This window comes from Bos indicus, chromosome 10, assembly GCF_029378745.1.
Source record: "Bos indicus isolate NIAB-ARS_2022 breed Sahiwal x Tharparkar chromosome 10, NIAB-ARS_B.indTharparkar_mat_pri_1.0, whole genome shotgun sequence".
NCBI lineage: Eukaryota > Metazoa > Chordata > Mammalia > Artiodactyla > Bovidae > Bos > Bos indicus.
The window spans coordinates 25,072,326-25,095,303 of record NC_091769.1 but is presented as its reverse complement, the minus strand read 5'-3'; the positions used below and the strand labels follow the sequence as shown (position 1 = coordinate 25,095,303).

The 22,978-nt window shown below is 41.2% G+C and overlaps 1 gene segment (V, D, J or C); it reads left to right on the top strand.

The window, feature by feature from the left end:
- Positions 1 to 11,366: 11,366 nt before the first annotated feature.
- Positions 11,367 to 12,099, top strand: LOC139185444 (T cell receptor delta variable 1-like). The segment is given in 2 exon segments: positions 11,367 to 11,437; positions 11,628 to 12,099. Coding segments are annotated over 2 exon segments (543 nt in total).
- The last annotated feature ends 10,879 nt before the right edge of the window (positions 12,100 to 22,978 follow it).

Genomic DNA, 22,978 nt, shown 5'->3' with positions numbered 1-22,978 from the left:
TATGACCTAAATCAAATCCCTTATGATTATACAGTGGAAGTGAGAAATAGATTTAAGGGCCTAGATCTGACAGATAGAGTGCCTGATGAGCTATGGAATGAGGTTCATGACATTGTACAGGAGACAGGGATCAAGACCATCCCCATGGCAAAGAAATGCAAAAAGCAAAATGGCTGTATGGGGAGGCCTTACAAATAGCTGTGAAAAGAAGAGAAGCGAAAAGCAAAGGAGGAAAGGAAAGATATAAGTATCTGAATGCAGAGTTCCAAAGAAGAGCAAGAAGAGATAAGAAAGCCTTCTTCAGCGATCAATGCAAAGAAATAGAGGAAAACAACAGAATGGGAAAGACTAGAGATCTCTTCAAGAAAATCAGAGATACCAAAGGAACATTTCATGCGAAGATGGGCTCGATAAAGAACAGAAATGGTATGGACCTAACAGAGGCAGAAGATATTAAGAAGACATGGCAAGAATACACAGAACTGTACAAGAAAGATCTTCACGACCCAGATAATCACGATGGTGTGATCACTGACCTAGAGCCAGACATCCTGGAATGTGAAGTCAAGTGGGCCTTAGAAAGCATCACTACGAACAAAGCTAGTGGAGGTGATGGAATTCCAGTTGAGCTATTCCAAATCCTGAAAGATGATGCTGGGGAAGTGCTGCATTCAATATGCTAGCAAATTTGGAAAACTCAGCAGTGGCCACAAGACTGGAAAGTTCAGTTTTCATTCCAATTCCAAAGAAAGGCAATGCCAAAGAATGCTCAAACTACCGCACAATTGCACTCATCTCACATGCTAGTAAAGTAATGCTTAAAATTCTCCAAGCCAGGCTTCAGCAATATGTGAACTGTGAACTGTGAACTTCCTGATGTTCAAGCTGGTTTTAGAAAAGGCAGAGGAACCAGAGATCAAATTGCCAACATCCACTGGATCATGGAAAAAGCAAGAGAGTTCCAGAAAAACATCTATTTCTGCTTTATTGACTATGCCAAAGCCTTTGACTGTATGGATCACAATAAACTGTGGAAAATTCTGAAAGAGATGGGAATACCAGACCACCTGACCTGCCTCTTGAGAAATGTGTATGCAGGTCAGGAAGCAATAGTTAGAACTGGACATGGAACAACAGACTGGTTCCAAATAGGAAAAGGAGTACGTCAAGGCTGTATATTGTCACCCTGCTTATTTAACTTATATGCAGAGCACATCAAGAGAAACGCTGGACTGGAAGAAACATAAGCTGGAATCAATGTTGCCGGGGGAAATATCAATAACCTCAGATATGCAGATGACACCACCTTTATGGCAGAAAGTGAATAGGAACTCAAAAGCCTCTTGATGAAGGTGAAAGTGGAGAGTGAAAAAGTTGGCTTAAAGCTCAACATTCAGAAAATGAAGATCATGGCATCCGGTCCCATTACTTCATGTGAAATAGATGGGGAAACAGTGGAAACAGTGTCAGACTTTATTTTTCTGGGCTCCAAAATGACTGCAGCCATGAAATTAAAAGATGCTTACTCCTTGAAAGGAAAGTTATGACCAACCTAGATAACATATTCAAAACAGAGACATTACTTTGCCAACAAAGGTTCATCTAGTCAAGGCTATGGTTTTCCTGTGGTCATATATGGATGTGAGAGTTGGACTGTGAAGAAGGCTGAGCACCAAAGAATTGATGCTTTTGAACTGTGGTGTTGGAGAAGACGCTTGCGAGTCCCTTGGACTGCAAGGAGATCCAACCAGTCCATTCTGAAGGAGATCAGCCTTGGTATTTCTTTGGAAAGAATGATGCTAAAGCTGAAACTCCAGTACTTTGGCCACCTCATGTGAAGACCTGACTCATTGGAAAAGACTCTGATGCTGGGAGGGATTGGGGGCAAGAGGAGAAGGGGACGACAGAGGATGAGATGTCTGGATGGCATCACTGACTCGATGGACATGAGTCTGAGTGAACTCCAGGAGTTGGTGATGGACAGGGAGGCCTGGCGTGCTGTGGTTCATGGGGTCACCATATTTTGTAAGAGCACACTGTAGCCTTGTGGCACAGAAAAAGTCAGCATGCTTAACTTGACCTTACAGAGAAAAATAACAAACCACTAAGAAGAGAAACTGAACACTTTGGGGTAAAAAATATGACATGAGGACAATCTAAGGACACCTGATGTAATAAGTACAATTCTACTTGTAAAGGCAGCAGGATTGATTATACCGATACTCTTCAAAGTCTACTAAATAAAACTCAGTGCCAGATTTCAAAGATTAATGTTTTTTCCTGTTAAGCATTTCATTTTAAAAAAACACATACAGGGGAAGGAGCTAAGATGGCAGAGGAGTAGGACAGGGAGAACACTTTCTCCCCCACAGATTCATCAAGAGAACATTTAAACGCCGAGTAAATTCCACAAAACAACTTCTGAATGCCAGCAGAGGACATCAGGCACCCAGAAAAGCAACCAAATTCTTCAAAAGGAGGTAGGAAAAAATATAAAAGACAAAAAAAGAGACAAAAGAGGGAGGGACGGAGTTCCGTCCCAGGAAGGGAGTCTTAAAAAGAGAGAAGTTTCCAAACATCAGGAAACCTTCTCACTGCCGAATCTGTGCCGAGCCTTGGAAGCACAGAGGGCAACATTACAGGGAGGGAAAATAAATAAACAATTAAAACCCGCACATCGTGAGCCCTATGGTAACTCCCACAGTGGAGAAGCAGCGCAGATGCCTGCATCCACCATTAGCAAGCAGGGGCTGGGCAGGGAGGCGCGGTGCGGGCTGCATCGCAAGGATCTGGCCTGAATACCCCGAGCGCTATCTGAGCGAAATAATTTGGGCTAGCAAACCAGACTGTGGGATATCCACCACCGGAAAAGCCAGCCCTAACCTAAGACACCGCCAGGCCTGTGCACGGAACAAAGGACTGAACAGAGATAGCCGGCAGCAGACCATCCCCCTCCGGTGACAGGCAGCCAGTGCCGGAAGGGGACAAGTGCAGCCCCAGAGAGACATTATTTATAAATGTTTAGTTAGCTTCTTTGCTAACTAAAACTTCTTGGGGGTCTGGATGGTCAACATCTGCCGGAGAAGGTGTGCCGGTTGCACACCTAGATAACCGATTGGCAGGGAGGTGATAAGTCGCAGCAATCGCGTGCGCCAAACACCTCATCACCTGAGCTGCTCGGATCTGGGAAGGGCACAAAACGCAAGCCCAACCGAGAGTCTGCGCCTCTGAGGACTACCCGAGTGCCTGAACCTGAGCGGCTTGGACCTGGGAAGTGCAGGCAGCCCAGGGCCGGCCACGGATGGTTCCCGGCGGAGCAACCTAGAGCCTGAGCAGCGTGGTCAGGGAGGCTACACGCGCCGTGAACGGGGGGCAGACCCAGTGTGGCTGAGGCACTGCGAGCACACGCCAGTGTTATTTGTTTGCAGCATCCCTCCCTTCCTCCCCACAGCGGGACTGAACAAGTGAGCCAAAAAAAAAAAAAGTGTCCTCCACCATCCCCTTTGTGTCAGGGCAGAAACCAGACACTGAAGAGACCAGCAAACAGAAGAAGCTGTAGGGAACTGCCTTGGAAGCTACAGGCAACAGATTAAAACCCTGTGGTTAGTACCAACTACATAGGAAGGGGCCTATAGATCTTGAGAAATATAAGTCGGACCAAGGAACTAGCCAAAAATGAACTGAACCCACAATACTCACAACAAAACTAGAGAAAGTCCTAGATATATTTTTACTATTTTTACGATCATTCTTTCTTTCTTTTTTTAATTAAAAAAATTTTTTTAAGTCCTCTATTATTCCTCTAATTCACACTTTTATAACCGATTACTTTGCAAAAAAAAAAAAAGAGAGAGAGAGAGAGAGAAGACCCTATTCTTTTTTAAAAGCAAACTTCATATAAATTTTTTATAATTTTTTTGACCTTGTTTTTTTTTTTTTTTTTTTCTTTTATTTTCCTTCTTTTCTTTAACACTGTATTTTTGAAATTCCAAACTCTACTCTAGATTTTTAACTTTTGCTTTTTGGTATTAGTTATCAATTTTGTACCTATATTTTCTTTATAATTTTCACGACCTTGTTTGTTTTTGTTTGTTCATTTTTTCTCTTTCTTTTCGTTCTTCTTTTCTTTAACATCATATTTTTGATATTCCAAACTCTACTCTTGATTTTTAATTTTTGCTTTTATGTATTTGTTACCAATTTTGTACCTTTAAGAACTCAATTTTCAGTACCCATTTTTCACTAGGGAGAGAGATAAATGGCTTGACTGTTCTCTCTCCCTTTGGACTCTCCTTTTTCTCCACTAGGTCGCCTGTGTCTCGTCCCTAACCCCTCTCTACTCTACCCAACTCTGTGAATTTCTGTGTGTTCCAGATGGTGGAAAACACTTAGGGAACTGATTACTGGCTGGATCTGTCTCCCTCCTTTTCATTCCCCCCTTTTATCCTTCTGGCCACCTCTGTCACCTTCCTCCTTCTTCTCTTCTCTGTGTAACTCTGTGAACAACTCTGAGCAGTCCAGTTGTGGAGTACACATAAGGAAGAGATTACTGGCTAGCCCACTCTCTCCTCTATGATTCCACCTCATCTCATTCGGGTCACCTCTAACTCCCTCCTCACTCTTCTCTTCCCCGTATAACGCTGTAAGCCTCTCTGGGCAAAACAAGTTTCAGGGCAAGACATACCAAGCAAATTCTCCAGCAGCAAGGAACACAGCCCTGAGCTCCAAGATACAGGCAGCCCAAAGTCACCCCAAAACCATAGACATCCCATAATTCATTACTGGACATTTCATTGCACTCCAGAGAGAAGAAATACAGCTCCACCCACCAGAACACCGACACAAGCTTCCCTAACCAAGAAACCTTGACAAGCCACCTGTACAAACCCACACAGAGCAAGGAAACGCCACAATAAAGAGAATCCACAAACTGCCCGAATACAGAAAGGACACCCCAAACTCAGCAATTTAAACAAGATGAAGAGACAGAGGAATACCCAGCAGATAAAGGAACAGGATAAATGCCCACCAAACCAAACAAAAGAGGAAGAGATTGGGAATCTACCTGATAAAGAATTCCGAATAATGATAGTGAAATTGATCCAAAATCTTGAGATCAAAATGGAATCACAGATAAATGGTCTGGAGATAAAGATTGAGAAGATGCAAGAAAGGTTTAACAAGGACCTAGAAGAAATAAAAGAGAGTCAATATTAAATGAATAATGCAATAAATGAAATTAAAAACACTCTGGAGGCAACAAATAGTAGAATAACAGAGGCAGAAAATAGGATTAGTGAATTAGAAGATAGAATGGTAGAAATAAATGAATCAGAGAGGAAAAAAGAAAAATGAATTAAAAGAAATGAGGACAATGTCAGAAACCTCCAGGACAATATTAAATGCTACAGCATTCGAATCATAGGGGTCCCAGAAGAAGAAGACAAAAAGAAAGACCATGAGAAAATACTTGAGGAGATAATAGTTGAAAACTTCCCTAAAATGGGGAAGGAAATAATCACCCAAGCCCAAGAAACCCAGAGAGTCCCAAACAGGATAAACCCAAGGCAAAACACCCCAAGACACATATTAATCAAATGAACAAAGATCAAACACAAAGAACAAATATTAAAAGCAGCAAGGGAAAAACAACAAAAAACACACAAGGGAATTCCCATAAGGATAACAGCTGATCTTTCAATAGAAACTCTCCAAGCCAGGAGGGAATGGCAAGACATACTTAAAGTGATGAAAGAAAATAACCTACAGCCCAGATTATTGTACCCAGCAGGGATCTCATTCAAATATGAAGGAGAAATCAAAAGCTTTACAGACAAGCAAAAGCTGAGAGAATTCAGCACCACCAAACCAGGCCTCCAACAAATACTAGAGGATATTCTCTAGACAGGAAACACAAAAACGGTGTATAAACTCGAACCCAAAACAATAAAGTAAATGGCAACGGGATCATACTTATCAGTAATTACCTTAAACGTAAATGGGTTGAATGCCCCAACCAAAAGACAAAGACTGGCTGAATGGATACAAAAATAAGACCCCTACATATGTTGTCTACAAGAGACCCACCTCAAAAAAGGGGACACATACAGATTGAAAGTGAAGGGCTGAAAAAGATTTTCCATGCAAATAGGGACCAAAAGAAAGCAGGAGTAGCAATACTTATATCAGATAAAATAGACATTAAAACAAAGGCTGTGAAAAGGGACAAAGATGGTCACTACATAATGATCAAAGGATCAATCCAAGAAGAAGATATAACAATTATAAATATATATGCACCCAACACGGGAGCACCGCAATATGTAAGCCAAATGCTAACAAGTATGAAAGGAGAAATTAACAATAACACAATAATAGTGGGAGACTTTAATACCCTACTCACACCTATGGATAGATCAACTAAATAGAAAATTAACAAGGAAACACAAACGTTAAACGATACAGTAGACCAGTTAGACCTAATTGATATCTATAGGACATTTCATCCCCAAACAATGAATTTCATCTTTTTCTCAAGCGCACATGGAATCTTCTCCAGGGTAGATCACATCCTGGGCCATAAATCTAGCCTTGGTAAATTCAAAAAAAATTGAAATCATTCCAAGAATCTTTTCTGACCACAATGCAGTAAGATTAGATCTCAATTACAGGAGAAAACCTATTAAAAATTCCAACATATGGAGACTGAACAACATGCTGCTGAATAACCAACAAATCACAGAAGAAATCAAAAAAGAAATCAAAATTTGCATAGAAACGAATGAAAATGAAAACACAACAACCCAAAACCTGTGGGACACTGTAAAAGCAGTCTTAAAGGGAAAGTTCATAGCAATACAGGCATACCTCAAGAAACAAGACAGAAGTCAAATAAATAACCTAACTCTACACCTAAAGCAACTAGAAAAGGAAGAAATGAAGAACCCCAGGGCTAGTAGAAGGAAAGAAATCTTAAAAAGTAGGGCAGAAATAAATGCAAAAGAAACAAAAGAGACCATAGCAAAAATCAACAAAGCCAAAAGCTGGTTCTTTGAAAGGATAAATAAAATTAACAAACCATTAGCCAGGCTCATCAAGAAACAAAGGGAGAAAAATCAAATCAATAAAATTAGAAATGAAAATGGAGAGATCACAACAGACAACAGAGAAATACAAAGGATCATAAGAGACTACTATCAACAATTATATGCCAATAAAATGGACAACGTGGAAGAAATGGACAAATTCTTAGAAAAGTACAACTTTCCAAAACTGGACCAGGAAGAAATAGAAAATCTTAACAGACTCATCACAAGCACGGAAATTGAAACTGTAATCAAAAATCTTCCAGCAAACAAAAGCCCCGGTCCAGACGGCTTCACAGCTGACTTCTACCAAAAATTTAGAGAAGAGCTAACACCTATCATGCTCAAACTTTTCCAGAAAATTGCAGAGGAAGGTAAACTTCCAAACTCATTCTATGAGGCCACCATCACCCTAATACCAAAACCTGACAAAGATGCCACCAAAAAAGAAAACTACAGGCCAATATCACTGATGAACATACATGCAAAAATCCTTACCAAAATTCTAGCAATCAGAATCCAACAACACATTAAAAAGATCATAAACCATGACCAAGTGGGCTTTATCCCAGGGATGCAAGGATTCTTCTATATCCGCAAATCAATCAATGTAATACACCACATTAACAACTTAGAAAATAAAAACCATATGATTATCTCAATAGATGCAGAGAAAGCCTTTGACAAAATTCAATATCCATTTATGATAAGAACTCTCCAGAAATTAGGAATAGAAGGAACATACCTCAACATAATAAAAGCTATATATGACAAACCCACAGCAAACTTTATCCTCAATGGTGAAAAATGGAAAGCATTTCCTCTAAAGTCAGGAACAAGACAAGGGTGCCCACTTTCACCATTACTATTCAACATAGTTTTGGAAGTTTTGGCCACAGCAATCAGAGCAGAAAAAGAAATAAAAGGAATCCAAATTGGAAAAGAAGAAGTAAAACTCTCACTATTTGCAGATGACATGATCCTCTACATAGAAAACCCTAAAGACTCCACCAGAAAATTACTAGAACTAATCAATGATTATAGTAAAGTTGCAGGATATAAAATCAACACACAGAAATCCCTTGCAGTCCTATACACTAATAATGAGAAAACTGAAATAGAAATTAAGGAAACAATTCCATTCACCATTGCAACGGAAAGAATAAAATACTTAGGAATATATCTACCTAAAGAAACTAAAGACCTATATATAGAAAACTATAAAACACTGGTGCAGGAAATCAAAGAGGACACTAATAATGGAGAAATATACCATGTTCATGGATTGGAAGAATCAATATAGTGAAAATGAGTATACTACCCAAAGCAATTTATAGATTCAATGCAATCCCTATCAAGCCACCAATGGTATTCTTCACAGAGCTAGAACAAATAATTTCACAATTTGTATGGAAATACAAAAAACCTCGAATAGCCAAAGCTATCTTGAGAAAGAAGAATGGAACTGGAGGAATCAACCTGCCTGACTTCAGGATCTATTATAAAGCCACAGTTATCAAGACAGTATGGTACTGGCACAAAGACAGAAATATTGATCAATGGAACAAAATAGAAAGCCCAGAGATAAATCCACGCACATATGGACACCTTATCTTTGACAAAGGAGGCAAGAATATACAATGGATTAAAGACAATCTCTTTAACAAGTGGTGCTGGGAAAACTGGTCAACCACTTGTAAAAGGATGAAACTAGAACACTTTCTAACACCATACACAAAAATAAACTCAAAATGGATTAAAGATCTCAATGTAAGACCAGAAACTATAAAACTCCTAGAGGAGAACATAGGCAAAACACTCTCCGACATACATCACAGCAGGATCCTCTATGACCCACCTCCCAGAATATTGGAAATAAAAGCAAAAATAAACAAATGGGACCTAATTAAACTTAAAAGCTTCTGCACAACAAAGGAAACTATTAGCAAGGTGAAAAGGCAGCCTTCAGAATGGGAGAAAATAATAACAAATGAAGCAACTGACAAACAACTAATATCAAAAATATATAAGCAACTCCTACAGCTCAACTCCAGAAAAATAAATGACCCAATCAAAAAATGGGCCAAAGAACTAAATAGACATTTCTCCAAAGAAGACATACAGATGGCTAACAAACACATGAAAAGATGCTCAACATCACTCATTATCAGAGAAATGCAAATAAAACCACAATGAGGTACCATTTCACGCCAGTCAGAATGGCTGCAATCCAAAAGTCTACAAGCAATAAATGCTGGAGAGGATGTGGAGGAAATGGAACCCTCTTACATTGTTGGTGGGAATGCAAACTAGTACAGCCACTATGGAGAACAGTGTGGAGATTCCTTAAAAAAACTGGAAATAGAACTGCCTTATGACCCAGCAATCCCACTGCTGGGCATACACACTGAGGAGACCAGAAGGGAAAGAGACACGTGTACCCCAATGCTCATCGTAGCACTGTTTATAATAGCCAGGACATGGAAGCAACCTAGATGCCCATCTGCAGATGAATGGATAAGAAAGATGTGCTACATATACACAATGGAGTATTACTCAGCCATTAAAAAGAATACATTTGAATCAGTTCATAAATGAGGTGGATGAAACTGGAGCCTATTATACAGAGTGAAGTAAGCCAGAAAGAAAAACACCAATACAGTATACTAACGCATATATATGGAATTTAGAAAGATGGTAACAATAACCCTGTATACGAGACAGCAAAAGAGACACTGATGTATAGATCAGTCTTATGGACTCTGTGGGAGAGGGAGAGGGTGGGGAGATTTGGGAGAATGGCATTGAAACATGTATAATATCATGTATGAAACGAGTTGCCAGTCCAGGTTCAATGTACGATACTGGATGCTTGGGGCTGGTGCACTGGGACGACCCAGAGTGAGGGTATGGGGAGGGAGGAGGGAGGAGGGTTCAGGATGGGGAACACAGGTATACCTGTGGCAGATTCATTTCGATATTTGGCAAAACTAATACAATATTGTAAAGTTTAAAAATAAAATAAAATTAAAATAATAAATAAAAGATAACTCGATATAAAAGAAAAACACATACAACTGAATAGATTCTGAAAGTCAGGAGTGATTTTTTTTAATCATTTGATATTGAAGTCACTGTATTTATTGAAAATATAAACAAAGACCTAGAATCAAGTGAGAAAAGAAAAAGACACATTAATTATTTTGGAAAAGACTGCCTTTTGTCAAGAAAACTAAAGGGCTTCCCAGGTTGAGCTAGTGGTAAAGAACCCAGCAGGCAATTCAGGAGACATGAGATGCTGGTTCAACCCCTGGGTCAGGAAGATTCCCTGGAGGAGGGCATGGAAACCCCCTCCAGTATTCTTGGCCCTTCCCAGGTGGCACTAGTGTTAAAGAACCCATTTGCCAGTGCAAGAGATGAGGGTTTGATTCCTGTATTGGGAACCCACTCCAGTATTCTTGCCCGCAGAATCCCCATGGACAGAGGAGCCTGGCAGGTTACAGTCCATGGGGTTGGAAAGAGTTGCACATGACTGAAGCAACAGCACAGCACACACATAAGAAAGCTAAAGATCTGTGAGTTTGTTTTATTGTGGTTTTTTAAAGAGTCATTAAATTCTGGATAAAGAAATATAAGCATAGGCTAAATGAATGACCAGAATGACCAGTAAGTAGATTACAGGAAGGATTCATAGTGTATACTAATATGTTTTGAATGGGCTGGCAAAATTATTATCAGTGTATGTCAACTTATTTAGTCTTCTGTTTCTCTCAGCTCAAACCCTTAACATGTGTGTGTATTAGTCGCCCAGTCATGTCCAACTCTTTAGGACTCCATAGACTGTAGCCACCAGACTCCTCTATCCGTGGATTCTCCAAGCAAGAACACTGGAGTGGGTTGCCATTCCCTTCTCCAGGGGATCTTCTTAACTCAGGGATCAAACCAGGGTCTCCTGAATTGCAGGTATATTCTTTACCATCTGAGCCATAAGGGAAGCCCTCACACACATAATACACTAACTGCTTTCTCCATGACGCTTTCAGGATCTACCTAACATAATAATCAAGGAAAGAAAAGTAGAAAATTAAACATCTGTGAGCCAAAAGTTTTTCCCGTCTGTGAAAAAGACCATGTGGTCTATGAACATGACAAACCCCACTTCCTGTTTGAAGGAGTCACACAGGAACAGGTACTATGTATATGTGCATCCAGGCTACAGAGACAGTGAACTCTCAGCTTGAGGCAGAACTGAGCACATCTGTGCAGGGGAATCCACGCCTCATGCCGCTCTCCAGCCTGCTCTGGGTGTTCCTGGCCGTCACCTTCTCTGGTAGGAATGCTTCCAAGCCTGGGTGTGAGAGTTCAGGGTGAAAGGCCTGCACACAGACACGTGGACTTCACAGGGACTTGGGGAGGAAAGGAGGGTTGGAGAAAAAGAAGCATTTTTTAATTTCAATTTGGTTTGTCTCTGGGTCCTAAATTAATCTAAATCCCACACTATTTTATTTACTACTTCATCTCTGTTTTGTTTTTTTTCCCCAGTGTGGCCCAGCAAGTAACTCAAGTCCAGACAGCTGTACCCAGTCAAGTGGGGCAGACAGTCACCCTGAATTGTCGATATGAAGTAAGTTGGACCACGGAATACTACAATATTTTTTGGTATAAACAGCTTCCCAGGGGAGAGATGACTTTCCTTATTCGTCAGTATTCAGAATACGGTAATGCAAGGAACAGCCGCTACTCTGTAAACTTCCAGAAAGCAGATAAATCCGTCAGCTTCATCATTTCAGCCTTACAGCTTGAAGACTCTGCAAATTACTTCTGTGCTCTCCAGGAGCTCACAGTGCTTGAAGTAATGGGAAAAGCCGAAAAAAAAACCCCAGAGCTTAATAAGAGAGAGCCCCACTGCTTCAGGACCTCAGTTGAAGTGCACACCTGCCTATCCCAGAAGAGAGATGGTAGTCCTGTGGTTGCTTCATCTGTGGTCTGGATCAGAAGATTTAATTCTAAATAAAAGCTCCTTCTAGGTGGATTATCAGGCTACAGCTGAAACCAGGTGGGCCTGCCCCACAGGAACTGGAGACTGAAGAAGACAGGGAATCACTGTGGTTTCTCCATCCCTTTGGTCCCCCAATTTCCCACCACTGCTTTGGGTCCCCCATTTGAGCAGGAGGCCAGTAGATGCTGGAACTGGGAAAGCATATCTTATCTCCTGCAACTCCTTTCTGGTGGATCCACTTCACAGCTCTTGCCTCCCCTTTCACTAAGAGTTTCCTCTGATTGTCCAGGTTGATACAGACTTTCAGCTCTTGCTAGTTTCTTGATGCTTCCCATCTCTTATTTGTTTTCCTTAACCCTACCTGCAAATCTATAAATATTCCCTTCATTAAGCTTTGTAGTTAAATCTTCAAGTAAATCAAAGATCTTTCTATGTTATTTGGAAGCAGGTGTCCATCACTTTATGGGAAATAGATGGAGAAACAGTGGAAACAGTGTCAGACTTTATTTTTTGGGGCTCCAAAATCACTGCAGATGGTGACTGCAGCCATGAAATTAAAAGACGCTTATCCTTGGAAGAAAATGTATGACCAAACTAGATAGCATATTGAAAAGCAGAGACATTACTTTGCCAACAAAGGTTCATCTAGTCAAGGCTATGGTTTTTCCAGTGGTCATGTACGGATGTGAGAGTTGGACTGTGAAGAAAGCTGAGCACTGAAGAATTGATGCTTTTCAACTGTGGTGTTGGAGAAGACTCTTGACAGTCCCTTGGACTGCAAGGAGATCCAACCAGTCCATTCTGAAGGAGATCAGCCCTGGGAATTCTTTGGAAGGAATGATGCTAAAGCTGAAACTCCAATACTTTGGCCACCTCATGTGATAAGTTGACTCATTGGAAAAGAACCTGATGCTAGGAGGGATTGGGGGCAGGAGGAGAAGGGGACGACAGAGGATGAGATGGCTGATCACTGACTCGATGGACATGATTCTGAGTGAACTCTGGGAGTTGGTGATGGACAGGGAGGCCTGGCGTGCTGCAGGTTCATGGGTTCGCAAGAGTCGGACACGACTGAGCGACTGAACTGAACTGTCCACAGTAACTTTTTACTAATACATTCTTCTCTTGAACTTTCGACTTTAAATCAATCATACAGAACATGTGTAAACTCGTCTAAACCTATAAACTTGCTCCATAATAATTTAAAGTGACTGCTTCACTAAAATACACTCACATCACAAACCTGGGTATAGTTATCTGGAATCGTTATAAAAATCATTTCCTTAGTCCTTTGTTCTTAGACTTTGTGTCACTTAAGGTACAATCAGGGAAGCCAACCATCAGTGATGTAGAATAGGAGATTAGTTATATATAAAGATTAGAACTCAGACATTTGCTAGAGTTGATGGAGTAGTCTATACAAGCAGAAAAGATATAAGCACTCTAATGTTCATTACAGCACTAATTACAGTAGGTGGACATGGAAGCAATCTAAATGTCCAACGATGGAAGAATAGATAAAAAAGATATGGCATATATATACAATTGAATATTATTCAGCCATGAGAAAGAACAAAACAGTGCCATTTGCAGTGGCATGGATGGACCCAAAGAGTGCCATGCTGAGTGAAGTAAGTCAGACAGAGAAAGACAAGTGTCATCTGATATCTCTTTTATCAGATGGAATTTTAAAAAATGGTATTTACAAATGAAGGTGTTTACAAAACTGAAATAGAATCCAGGATGTAGAAAACTAATTATGGTTACCAAAGGGGGAAAGGGATATGAGGGATAAACCAGCAGACTAGGATTCACATATACACACTGCTATATATAAAATAGATAACTAATGAGAACCTTCTGTATAACACAGGAAACTCTACTTAATATTCTATAATGACATATACAGAAGCACAATCTGAAAAAGAGTGGATATATGTATACATATAACTGATTCACTTTGCTGTACAACAGAAACTAACATTGTAAAGCAACTATACTCCAATAAAAATTAATTTTAAAAGTAGTGGTAATAAATCTACTGGAAAAAATAAGAGTTTTCAGAACTTTGAAAAACCAGTGATACCTGACTTCTCATCCAGACCAACAGAAGTTACAAAGGAAAAGTATTTTAAAAGTGTTTAAGAAAATAAACAAGTAAAACTTTCAAGCTAGCTTCTTATGAAAATGAAGATATATATTAAAATGTCTGTGTTGAATATCAATGCTAAGAGGCTGGAAAGTCAATATGTAGATTTTTAAACTATATTTGCAATGCATATTTCTGAAAAAGGACTCAAATGAAAACAATATTTAAAGCACATACAAATTAATCAGTAAAGAAAACAGAAGAATGGGACAATCTTGGAGATCCAATTTAGAAATTTGATATTCAACACCTAATAAATATACTAAAAATAATATTATTATTCATCAGGTAAGTGAAAATAAAGCTTCCTCTGAGTGCTCCATCTATGTCCTTTCAGCACCCTGAATGTACTAATGTAGCTAGGAGAATACGACCCAAGAGGACAGGGAAAAATAATGACTGTCTCAAAGAAAATAAGTGATTAAATAAATTTCCTATAGTTTCCCTCATCAAACCAATGTAGAGGAAAAAAAAAAAAGTAGTAACAAGTCACAGATTCTGGATATTGAAGAAAAGGCAGATTTCACTAGAAAAAAAAGAAAGATGGTATTTTTTGAGCTTATTCTATGTCAGGCACTGTGGTATGCATTTCAGACTCCATCTAATTTAAATTATCAAAACCCTATAAGATAGATTTTATTGTTTCATTTTTTTTAATCTTTGGGAAATGAGCCATAACTTTCCTAACTGTGAAATGCTTCTCTACCTTTTATTATCAGCCAGAGTGTAGCATTCTAGGGGGCTCCTGAGGAGCAAGGTCTGGACTATGGAGAAGCACTTGGACTCAAAATAGGATGGCTGGACATCTGAGTGATGGTGACATTACTGGTTTAAACTGAAACCAAAAATGAACTAGAATAGAAGATTCCAAACCTAGGCACAAAGTCCCAGGATGAGTAGATGAGGAAATCATCCACTAACCAGTTAACAGTGCTGAATGCTTTAGCAAGTTTTTTATATTATAGTATGCTGGGGAAATTGAGGGCTACCATGGGGTATTATTCTTTAAACACTCCTGTGATGCTATCTTCCCAAATATCTACATGGTGTTATTTCTGAAGTTCCTTTACATCTTTACTCATCTTTACCTGGTGAATTCTTTATTTAAATCTTTCTATTTTCCTTCCTTGAGAATCAGACTTCTAGCACACTGCACGTAGCAGGAATGAAAGCTGAAGCACTGCCACCTGGTGTCCTGCTCAGATGTTTTGTGATACTTACACTGGCTTCCTTGCTGCCCTCTGTGCTAAGTCTCCTCAGTCGTGTCCGACTGCAAGCCCATGGACTGTAGCCCACCAGGCTCCTCTGTACGTGGGATTCTCCAGGCAAGAATACTAGAGTGGGGTTGCCATGCCCTCCTCCAGGGGATCTTCCTGACCCAGGGATCAAACCCCCACCTCTTAGATCTCCTACACTGACATTCCTGTACTCCTTTACCACTAGTACCACCTGGGAAGCCCTAAATTGTGAGAAAGTCTAGTCAAGGTCAGGAAGCAATAGTTAGAACTGGACATGGAACAACAGACTGGTTCTCAATAGGAAAAGGAGTACGTCAAGACTATATATTGTCACCCTGCTTATTTAACATATATGCAGAGTAAGTCATGAGAAAAGCTGGGCTGGAAGAAGCAAAAGCTGGAATCAAGATTGCCAGGAGAAACATCAATAACCTCAGATATGCAGATGACACCCCCCTTATGGCAGAAAGTGAAGAGGAACTAAAAAGCCTCTTGATGAAAGTGAAAGAGAGTGAAACAGTTGGCTTAAAGCTCAACATTCAGAAAACGAAGATCATGGCATCTGGTCCCATCACTTCATGGGAAATAGATGGGAAACAGTGGAAACAGTGTCAGACTTTATTTTTCTGGGCTCCAAAAGCACTGCAGATGGTGACTGCAGCCATGAAATTAAAAGACGCTTACTCCTTGGAAGGAAAGTTATGACCAAGCTAGATAGCATATTAAAAAGCAGAGATATTACCTTGCCAACAAAGGTCCGTCTAGTCAAGGCTATGGTTTTTCCAATGGTCATGTATGGATGTGAGAGTTGGACTGTGAAGAAAGCTGAGCACCGAAGAATTGATGCTTTTGAACTGTGGTGTTGGAGAAGACTCTTGAGAGTCCCTTGGACTGCAAGGAGATCCAACCAGTCCATTCTGAAGGAGATCAGCCCTGGGAATTCTTTGGAAGGAATGATGCTAAAGCTGAAACTCCAATACTTTGGCCACCTCATGTGATGAGTTGACTTATTGGAAAAGACCCTGATGCTGGGAGGGATTGGGGGCAGGAGGAGAAGGGGACGACAGAGGATGAGATGGCTGGATAGCATTACCGACTTGATGGACATGAATTTGAGTAAACTCTGGGAGTTGGTGATGGACAGGGAGGCCTGGCATGCTGTGGTTCATGGGTTTGCAGAGTCGGACACGACTGAGCGACTGAACTGAATATTGATGTGTGTGTGTGTGTGTGTGTGTATATATATATCAGAGTAGTAAATCACAACCCACTCCAGTATTCTTGCCTGGAAAATCCCACGGACAGAGAAACCTGGTGGACTGTAGTCCATAGGGCTGCAAAGAGTTGGACACGACTGAGCATATATATATAATAAATGTTTTATTTTTCACATAGTACAGTCATGTGCATTCCCACAGGTCAGTAGATATTAGTCTAACTTATTTAGTTCTTTTTCTTAATGATAATAACCTTTAGTGAAATATCTTAACACAAAAATAAGGCATTTCCATTACAGAAAATGTGACCAGTCAGGTAAAGACATAAAAAGAAATAAAATTAGGAGAGAGAACAAGATGGCAGAGGAGTAGGTGGACATGAGGTACATCTCTCTCCATGGATAACATCAGGAATACAGCTTCAGACACAGAAGTACATGCTGAACACCAGCTGAGAGTGGACAGGATTATCTGATCAGCAGAAAAGAATATATAGACCCACACAAAACTCGGTAGGAGAAAGAACTAGGGGGAAAATAGGAGTGTTAGTAGGACTGGACCTGCTCTCAGCAGGTGGGGGAACTGAAGCAGGGGTCCAATCCCCACACTGGAGCAATTGTCTGAGTCAGAGAAGAAACATTTAAGGCTGAGAGTGAAACAGCTGATCTGTGGCAGCCTACATGAAATGAAAATCAGAGAGTCCTTGCCACAGCCATGCAGACCCCAGATGGCACAGTGGCTGGGAGCTGGAGTTTAGGGATTGTGGAGCAATCCCCGGGTGAGGGCTGCTGTTGACTGCACAGAGACAGATTGAGGGGATGTGAGGGAGGAGTTTGTGGTGTGCAATGCCTGTGCAGAAAAGCCAGGCAGCCATGGAAGCAAGACGATACTGCTGAGTCACGCATAGGGGGTGGAGCCATCACTATAGCCTCTCTCCCCCTACACTCCAGCGTCGGCAACTGAACAATAGGGAGGCTGTCCCAATAAACACCTGACCACTGAATTACAGAGTAGGACCCCACCCAGGGTGCCCCATTAAGTGCCTGATGCCCCCCTCTATAGAGTAGGACCCCAGCTTGAGGGGCTCCTTTATGTGCCTGATGCACCTGAGCAACAGAGAAGGACCCCAGGCAAGGAAGCCCTCTAAGTGCCTGAAGGGGCAGAGCCTTAGAGAAAGACTAGCCAAAGAGGTCTTCTGATGACCAGCTACAAGAGGCTCAAAAAGACGCTGATAGGGCCAAAAGTCCTGCAGTGGAGGCAGTCCGTGTCCCTGCACATTTGGCACTGCCAGGGTCCTGACAAACCAGGCAGCTGTGCCACCTTCATGCTCAACTCTCACTGCAGCAGAGGTGCCACAGGCAAAAAAAAAATCTTGTGCCTATGCACACAGGATAGCTTCGATAGTGTCCATCTCTTTGAGACCCTGTAGACTGGCCTACCTGGAGAAGGAAATGGCAACCCACTCCAGTATTCTTGCCTGGAGAATCCGAGGGACAGAGGAGCCTAGTGGGCTGCTGTGTATGAGGTCGTACAGAGTCGGACACGACTGAAGCGACTTAGCAGCAGCAGCAGACTGGCCTACCAGGTTTCTCTGTTGGGGGGTGGGGGCGGGGGGTGGGGGTTCTCCAGGCAAGAATACTGGAGCGTATTGGCCAATACTGGCTACCATACCCTTCTAGAGCACATTTCCTGCTGCCCTAGCCGCCAACTCTCCTGAGTAACTGGTTCTGCCAGAACCCCTGCAACCCAAGCAGCTGCACCACCTCCACATCTGGCCCTCACAGGGGCAAACCCAAGTCCTTAAGGGAAGCCTCAGGGGCAAGCCCCAGTGGATGACCCACTTGCAGAGGTGGAAACAAAACCACAATTGAAACCCAAGGGCAGTGTGACCAAGGAAGAAGATCCAAAAACCTCCCACCAGCCGTACAAGCTGCAAATTAAATCCACATATGGACCACATGGGGTCGCTGTTGCAATGAGCTGATTCTAAAATGTGACCCTTTTATGTTACTTCTGTACAAGGTGCTCTGGCATATTTGACTCCCTCATAAATCCTTCTTTCTTCTCCACCTGGTACTGAAGGAAGCTGGATATTCCATACTTGTTATTTCATATATAGTGTGTCAAAATGTTACTAGAAGTCATTGGCACTCATTGATCTTTTCCATGGGAAAATGAAAAAATTGCTTACTTAGAATACTTTCAACAATTTTAGACCTGGAAATGCTCCCCAAATATTTTCTAGTGATTTTCCTTTCCCATGTTATATGAGCAAAGAACTCAAAATACCACTATTTTTTTCCACATTAATGTGAGTATCTAACGTGTTTGGATGATTGCAATTGGCTGATTCAACTAACATTAAGATCTCTTTTGGATTTAGCTCTTTTTCAGAGTTAAATTTTTTTTTTTTTTTACTGTTACTGAGTTTATATATATATATATATATATATATATATATATATATATATATATATTTTTTTTTTTTTTTTGCTATGGGATCTTAGTTCCCCATATTCATCCTGCAATGGAAACTTGGAGTCCTAACCACTGGACTGCCAGGGGATTCTCTACTGGGTATTTCTTGAAGAAAGAGTGAATGATCCATATATACATTAAAAATAGTCACAGATACTATAATTCCTACACAACTGCTTTCTACTGGTCATGGTTCTTTAATGTGGGTTAGAAAAGAAGGAAAGGAATGAGAAGCAATTACACTTTACTGCTGACTGTTTCGGAGAAGGCAATGGCACCCCACTCCAGTACTCTTGCCTGGAAAATCCCATGAACGGAGGAGCCTGGTAGACTGCAGTCCATGGGGTTGCGAAGAGTCGGACATGACTGAGCGACTTCACTTTCACTTTTCACTTTCATGCATTGGAGAAGGAAATGGCAACCCACTCCAGTGTTCTTGCCTGGAGAATCCCAGGGACGAGGGAGCTTGGTGGGCTGCCATCTATGGGGTCACACAGAGTCGGACACGATTGAAGCGACTTAGCAACAGCAGCAGCAGCTGACTGTTACAACAGGCTGACTCTGAAGTAGGTGTTATTGTCTCAATTTTATATATGAAGAAACTGAGGCTCCAAGGAGAGAGTTGCCCTAGGTCACAAGGTGGAAGAGCTGGGATTTGGATTTAGGTCTGTCTTGACTCTGAACTTGTGCCTTTTCTTCTTCTCCTCCACTTCCTGTTTTGGTGACTGATTCCACATCAAATATCTTTTCCTAGCTGGACAGTAGGGACTAGTGAGGGGTCCGCTTTTCCGTTTAAGATCTGTTAAGGGAATTTGAGTAGCAGATGTAAGGTGTGGACTTAGTGTGATTACAAAAGGACACCAGGGTGTCAGCAGATGAAAGGTCCAGTTCAGATGGCCTCATTTGCTCTTTTGTGGAATAAGATTAAGATTTCATTTCATCTTACATTGGAACCATGGGGTATTTCTGGGCAGAAACGACCACCTCAGATGGATTATTCTCAGAGCTCTATGAATACGAGACTGACTACAGTGGATGAGCACCTTCTGGAACTGTGGAAAATCGATGAGGAATAAGGAGCCCAATGGAATCTACCCTTTGAAATATTTGTTTCATTCAGACCAAATCTTTAGAGGGTTAGAACATAGCAAAGATCTAAAAGGAAATCCAGGCTGCTGTGCTGTTGTGCTAGAAGTTTTTACCACTGTTCTTCTTCCTGAGTGCTCAGTTGAACCTTGAGGGGAAGCCCATTCTGAGGAGCTGTCGCCCTACTATTGGCTTGCTTCTGGGGACAGCCCCGTGTGAGAGCTGCTAGTGTGGGCTCTGGAAGCTGCTGCTATGTCTCTTCCCTGGTTCATAGCCTGGTCCAGGCTCAGACTCAGCAACAGAACTTAGACCCTGAGTCCTGGTTTACATTAGAATATGAGGCAGATGACAAGATTTACTGTGCTCCTGACCTTGGGTGAGTTATTATGGCATTAAGAGAGACTGGGATCTGGGTCCAGACAAAGGTCTACAACCCTGCCTGCTACCATTGCTCTTAATTCAAGATGCTGAGGGATGGCTTTGGAGTTCTATTTTTCTCCAGGCTGTTCCTTGGCATTTATGTGAGGAGTGAGAGAAATAAAGACATTCAGGGTTACTGAGCTCTGGTCTATCCATGGTAGGAAGAAATTAGACCTGCCACTTCTGTTCATGTGTTCCTGGGATTCTTCAGAATATATATATATATATCCCAAAACATGAGTAAGAAGTAAATTGTCTGTTCATGTGTTCCTGGAATTCCTCAGAATAATTATTTTAAAAATGTGTCCTAAAACACAAGTGAGAAGTAAATTGTGTGTGTCTGTATATGGTGAGGAAATAGGGGGGTTACATGAGAAAGAACCTGGAGGGTGCTGAGTTGGACCTTCAATTCGATTTCAAAATAGGAGCTAGTGTTGTGTTTTTTTACTTCCACAGGTACTTTGAGTCTTGCTAAGACCTCCCAGCCCATTTTCATTGACTCATACGAAGGACAAGAAGTGAACATATCCTGTAACCACACCTCAATAGCTAAAAGTGACTATATCTTCTGGTATCGACAGTTCCCCAACCAGGGACCATGATTTATCATTCAGGGATATAAGACAAACGTGGAAAATGAAGTGGCATCTCTGTTAATTCCTCCTGACAGGAAGTTCAGCACCCTGAGCCTGCCCCGGGCTTCCCTGAGAGACACCGCTGTGTACTACTGCATCGTGAGAGATTCACACTGCGACAGATGGGGCTGCACCTGTGCAGTATCCCCGTGTGGGGTGGGAGTCACAGCCCAGGGGATCCTCAAAGTAGTACCTTCTAAAGTGTTTATTTTACTGTATTATTTTCAGAAGGTATTAGCAAATCCATATATTACTTTACTATTTTAAAAAATATTGGTCTTATTTGTTTTTAAAATAGGTATTCCATTTCTATGGTCTAAAATTCAAAAAACACAAAAGGGCATGATGTCTTTGTCCCATTATTGTCTCTGAGCTGCTCAATTATACAAAAGGAGAAAATCTATGGTATGTATACTGTTGTCCCTTAGCTCACTGATGCCCCTCAGTTCATGCACATGCATGCACACACACACTGTGTACACACACACTACACACCCTTACATGCACATTGCATGCAGTCAGTTTAGACAACAAGCTTCTCAGCTTTTGAAAAATTCAGTCTAAGTGTCAGGCAATTATTGTCAAACAAATTTTGAACATTTCTTTGGCATTTTAAGCCCCCACAAGATTCTTTCCAAGTCTTCTCTGTGTTTGGATCTTTTACTCTCTGTTACCCCTCTTTCTCTTTTCTTTTGTCCCACTCCCTTGTTGTGGATGGCATGGCAAATAGAATGGGGATGATGGTGGGGGAGTCGAAAAGTTTTTTGATTCTGATTGGTATCATAGACTATTTTTGCAATATATTAAGCAGAAACATAGGGATTCTAGGTCATTATCAATTTTCAGAGTTGAGTCCTTTGGGGACCAAAGGGAGACAGGAATAATGACAAAGTTCCTAGGAATCTTGCTAGTGAGCCCTGTTGTTATTTGGACTTATAGGACTTCCACCATAGTGATCAGAAGTATTTATGGAGTATCATTAGAGTAGGGATCTTGCTTAGATCTCACTGCTGCGCTGAAAATCAAAGGGAGATAGGAATAATGGCAAAGTTCCTGGGAATCTTGCTAGTGAGCCTGCAGCTTAGTCAGGACTGTGAGGATATTATTCTTAGTGTTTTAGTGGGGAGTTGTCTCCGATTTTGGCAACAAGGAATACAACAGTTGATATTTTCTACTGAGACCCACCCCATGGAATGGGTTTTAAGCCAACGTTTTCACTCTCCTCTTTCACTTTCATCAAGAGGCTCTTAGTTCTTCTTCACTTTCTGACATAAGGGTTGTGTCATCTGCGTATCTGAGGGTATTGATATTTCTCCTGGCAAACTGATTCCAGCTTGTGCTTCATCCAGCCCAGCATTTCTCATGATGTACTCTGCATATAAGTTTAATAAGCAGGATGACAATACACAGCCTTGACGTACTCTTTTCCCGATTTGGAACCAGTCTGTCGTTCCATGTCCGGTTCTAACTGTTGCCTCCTGAGCTGCATACAGATTTCTCAAGAGGCAGGTCAGGTGGTCTGGTATTCCCATCTCTTTAAGAATTTCCCACAGTTTGTTGTGATCTACAAGGTCAAATGCTTTAGCATAATCAATAAAGCAGAAGTAGATGTTTTTCTGGAATTCTCTTGCTTTTTCTATGCTCCAACGGGTATTTGCAAGTTGATCTCTT